Source organism: Lactuca serriola, chromosome 2 (assembly GCF_051521515.1).
Source record: "Lactuca serriola cultivar US96UC23 chromosome 2, Lser_US96UC23_V15, whole genome shotgun sequence".
In the NCBI taxonomy this organism is placed as follows: Eukaryota; Viridiplantae; Streptophyta; class Magnoliopsida; order Asterales; family Asteraceae; genus Lactuca; species Lactuca serriola.
Window position 1 is genome coordinate 7,730,204 of NC_136409.1, and position 4,939 is coordinate 7,735,142.

Below are 4,939 nucleotides of genomic sequence, written 5' to 3' on the forward strand. Positions count from 1 at the left end.
AACGCCACCCATTCTTTCTTTGTCAAGTAACCACGTATAAAACATTGATTGAAAATATAATCCTTCCAGAGGACATAATCCACAACACTCTCCTCAAGTAAAAGAAATAGTGTAGTTGGTCAATAGTGTGAAAACTCTAAACGATGTTTCGACTCATGAAATAGTCAAAGAGGAACTAGTCTTTTCCCCATCTTGAAATAATAATTATAATATAATCATGTATATATAACACTTCATCTTTGTCTCCAACTCATCTCTTTCCATTTCCTTTCTCTTCACTTTCCAAGAAATTCCAAATTTTGCATCCCCTTTCCCTTCTCAAATCCAATCTTTTTGAAACCCTATTCATCCAAACTTTCTGTGTGTGTGTGTGTGAGAGAGAGAGATGGGAAACTGCTATCCAAAACCTGTTAATAATCTCTCAAGCACCAATAATTCATCTGCAGGTATGTTTTTTGAATTTCAATCCTTCAAATTTCACTTATTTATTGCTGTTTGTCATTGAATTCACCATATTTTTGTTCTTTTTTCATCAGTTTTTCGCAGTGATGTCAAAAAGAAAGAACCCATGATCGTGAAACATCCATCCACGGCGGCTGAAGGTGGTAGTGACTCTGGTAGCGCCGCTAATGCCTCCGGGGAAACAGTACCACCGAGTGGGAGAATAGTGACACCAAACTTAAAGATGTTCACGTTCTATGAGCTCAAAAGCGCAACCAGAAACTTCCGGCCGGACACCATGCTCGGTGAAGGTGGTTTTGGGAGGGTTTTCAAAGGGTGGGTGGACGGTGAAACATACGCGCCGTCGAAGGTCGGTATTGGGATCGCCGTCGCCGTCAAGAAATCAAATCCGGACAGCGCTCAGGGCCTTAAGGAGTGGCAGGTTTGTTTGTTAGTAGTATTTGATAAATTAAATATCTTGTTCATTTATTTTTTTATTCCATTTGTTTTTATTTAATTATAGTAATATATTGCTTAACTAACAGCATGTCAAAAAAAAACATGACGTAATTGATGATTATACATCTTTTTAAGTTGTACTGTGTGTATCGAAAGCAGTACATTTTCAATCATTCTTTTTTAGTTGCTTTCTATATTCCTAATTCCAAATGAATATACACTTTTTTATTCGCAATGTACAGTGAACTAGAAGAATTATCTCTGGGTTTTAAATTTTTTGGAATGTGAAACACTTGAACAATTAATACAACTTAAAATGCATGATGTACAAGTAATTAAAGCACATGTATATGATGTGGGCATCTCACACTCACACCCACCTATTCAAAACAAATTTTTTAAATCATTAATCTTAAATTTATTTGTATAGATTTGAAATTGTGAATTTGTTTTCTTATGGTTGATGATTTGTAAATAATAATTTTTTTAGCTATATAAAATAATTTATGTTATAATTGTATAGTATAATTTCTTAAAACATAAATTGTACATATAATTAAAGATATTGTGTTATACGTCAAATTTTTGCCATGTTGATCATATAACATATATATCATGCATTAAATATTGTATGAATTATTATATTTATAATATATATAAAAAACTAAAGCCTCAAAATTGTTATACTTAATATAAATATATTAGCCATGGTATGAACACCTCCTAATATATTTTCCACACACATGTCATTTTTCAACATACTCTTAATAAATTATTATTAATAATATAATATATTCAAGTAGTTATTTTTGAGATGGGGACCCTTAATTAATGGGTCAAAATGTTCATTGTCAAAGGGTTGACATATTACAGAGCAAAGTCTGGTTTGACCTCTTCAAATAACTTGCGCATTTAACCCCTTAAAAGACTTTATATTTTTTCAATATTATTTATTTAAATTTATGAAAATACATCTTTTCATTGTATTAATGACGTTTCTGGTGGAACTTTTACTTAAATAGTTATTCATGAACTCTAATATTCAAATTTTTTTTTATCTTGATCTTTTTGTTCATTAACTGATGTTAAATTTTTATATTTTATACAGGCAGAGGTGAAATTTTTGGGAAAATTCAGCCACCCAAATCTTGTAAGACTCATAGGATACTGTTGGGAAGATAAAGAATTCCTTCTCGTATATGAATATATGCAGAAGGGTAGTCTTGAAAATCATCTTTTTAAAAGTAAGTATTTATTTTCTTTTAATATATTATATTAATTTTTTTTCAAAGACATCAAGATTATATAATTATTTAATTTGATTTTTAATTGGAATTTGCAGAAGGTGCAGAGCCAATTCCATGGAATACAAGGATTAAAATTGCAATTGGAGCAGCACAAGGCCTAGCTTTTTTACATACCACAGAAAAAACCGTTATTTATAGAGATTTTAAATCCTCGAACATTTTATTGGACGGGGTTAGTAGAACTTTAATTTAACTCAAATTAAAAATAATATTTCTAGTTTTTTTAAACATTTTGCTGATGTTAATTTTATTTTCAGGAGTTTAATGCAAAACTTTCGGATTTTGGATTAGCAAAGTTAGGTCCAGCAAATGGCGAGTCTCATGTCTCTACTGGAGTTGTTGGCACTTACGGTTATGCTGCTCCAGAATACATAGCCACTGGTTAGTTCTCCTTCTCCAAGCTCATTTTTTATATCATGTTTGTTTATCGTATGTTTAGTTTTTTAACTTTTATTTTAAACAAAAAATCTTCAGTTTTTAAGATTTTTTTAGCCTTTAATTTTTACGTTTTATATATTAGTTTGTACATTTGAAAAAGTTACAACTATTTTTGCCCAACATTTTTATACAAATAAAAGCTCAACTTCCAACTTCCTGTTGTTATTAATTTTGCCAATTTATGTTTCTTTAAATCAAACTTTAAAAGCATTATAAATGCATATTTTTGTCAAGATTCGTATGATAAAAATATGATGACACATTAGATTAGATAGTTAGATAGTTAGAATAATTCTTTTCATTATCTTATCCCGCCGGCTATTTAATAATATGGTATTGTCTACAAAAGATATACGTCTCATTGATGCGACACAATAAACATGAATTTGCTACATATATTGGGTGTTGTATTATAATTAATGTTGCTACTAGGTCAAAGTCAAGTAAACATAAATATCACTTATCCGTAATCCGTCTATAAAAAATATGATTATAAAACATGTAGTTAATATGTTCTTGTCACATAATGGCGTGTCCACTTAGATTAGTTCATGGTTTAGAAATGATATTGACGATATAAATTTGTGATATGACAACAGGGCATTTATATGTTAAGAGTGATGTCTACGGTTTTGGAGTGGTATTACTGGAGATAATCACGGGTTTGCGTGTACTCGACACTAATCGACCAAGCTCACAACATAATTTGGTGGACTGGGCTCGACCTTCATTGCCAGATAGAAGGAAACTAAGGAAAATCATTGACCCGCGTCTAGAACAAGACTACCCTTCAAAAGGAGCCAATAAAGCATCGGAACTCATCTTGAGTTGTCTTGAACCAGACCCGAAAAACCGACCTTCAATGGAAGAAGTTGTTGTCATCTTAGAAGAGATCAGTGCTATCAAAACAAAACCAAAGGAAGCAAATGTCAAAACACCCAGGTCTACGGGCCCACATAGTGATCGTCGTTATCAGTCAGCGAACCAATCTCCATTCCATGCAAGGAATGGTAGAGGAGTTCGTGCTGCCAACCGATCACCAATAAGATCGTATTGACAGAAAAAGACAATGAACTTTCTTTGTGGACTACCCATGGAAACAAAACTCAAAAATGTCTAGTACAACTCCAACATGAATATGCAAGAGGCCCATTGAAAAGAAGGCCCAATGAAAGGACCCACTTAGAGGTGGTATTTACGGCGGAAGAGTTGAGATTTGTGAATGGTCAAATATCTTTGTATGTTTATATATTTTGATTGTAGAATAAATTGTATACTAAACTCTTATAAATTCAATATGAGAAGTTTGTATTTTTAATAAATAATACTCTCCTTTAATTTATACTTCATTTATTACTTTATTCGTTGAATGAATGAAATTTTATTTAAAACATGGTAGAAATGCAAGGCTCAAAATCTCATGGTAAAGAGCATGAAGTTTCTTAGTCATTTTCAAGATATAATTATTGAAAATGATCAACGGATGAGTAATTCCATAGTAGCATGACTTAGTTTCCTTCTATTTGTTGGACCAGCAAGGACAACGTGTGGAAAGGGTGCGTGTTTAAAACAGCTAAACTGGTTGAACCTGATAAAATAGTAATTATAGCACATAAAGTAACAAAACGTTGGTCTATTTCACATTTGACATACAAAGAAAGTAACAAAGTAATGACTTAAAAATCCCCACATTTCCATAGAAAATGTTGGCCTACTTTCACATTGGACCTACTAGGAAAGGAACAAGTTGTAGTATTGACTAAGAACTCCTGACTTTCCAATTAAAATTTTGGCATGCTTCCACATGGGACCTATTGAATGTGGAACCATAGAATTGATTTCAATCAAGGTTTGATTGAGTATCAAGAAGTGATATTGTGTTTATGTAATGAAAAATCCAAGTAAACGGTCTTTAATCTTGTATAATGGAAAGTGTTAGTTTTGGAATATATATAGTGGAGGGAATGATGCATATAAATAAAATAAAAAAAATTATTGTATCCGGAAAAAAAATTGTGTTAATTGATGCCATAAGATGTTAGACTACATTTACTATATAAATTATGAACGAAATAAGTTGTATGATAATTAAATGTTTGTAGTCCATGTCTCCATGACCACAGATTTCTTCCTCAAAGAGAAACTTTAGTTGGGAAGATATTTGTTTTGTTTGTCCGTCCGTCGTTGAATAGAGTTTGATTCTAAATATTAAGACCACTAGTTCATTTTTTCTTCCAAAAAAAATGTTCACTAGTTTTTTTTCAAAAAGAAAAAAAGTTCACTAGTTTGATCTT

At 31.5% G+C, this 4,939-nt stretch overlaps 1 protein-coding gene across 1 annotated transcript; it reads left to right on the forward strand.

The window, feature by feature from the left end:
* The first annotated feature begins 240 nt into the window (after positions 1–240).
* Positions 241–3,985, forward strand: LOC145085937 (putative serine/threonine-protein kinase PIX13). The gene is made up of 6 exons (XM_079023633.1): positions 241–446; positions 537–883; positions 2,009–2,144; positions 2,243–2,379; positions 2,465–2,588; positions 3,245–3,985. The coding sequence occupies exons 1-6, from the start codon at positions 386–388 to the stop codon at positions 3,700–3,702; spliced, it is 1,263 nt and encodes a 420-aa protein (XP_078879759.1). The 5' UTR covers positions 241–385; the 3' UTR covers positions 3,703–3,985.
* The last annotated feature ends 954 nt before the right edge of the window (positions 3,986–4,939 follow it).

Bases quoted from the DNA above. Each gene is read 5' to 3' on its own strand.
- LOC145085937 (XM_079023633.1), top strand. From the start codon at position 386: ATGGGAAACTGCTATCCAAAACCTGTTAATAATCTCTCAAGCACCAAT. The intron at 884-2,008 runs GTTTGTTTGTTA...TATTTTATACAG, and splicing joins AGGGCCTTAAGGAGTGGCAG to GCAGAGGTGAAATTTTTGGG. The intron at 2,380-2,464 runs GTTAGTAGAACT...TTTTATTTTCAG, and splicing joins CGAACATTTTATTGGACGGG to GAGTTTAATGCAAAACTTTC.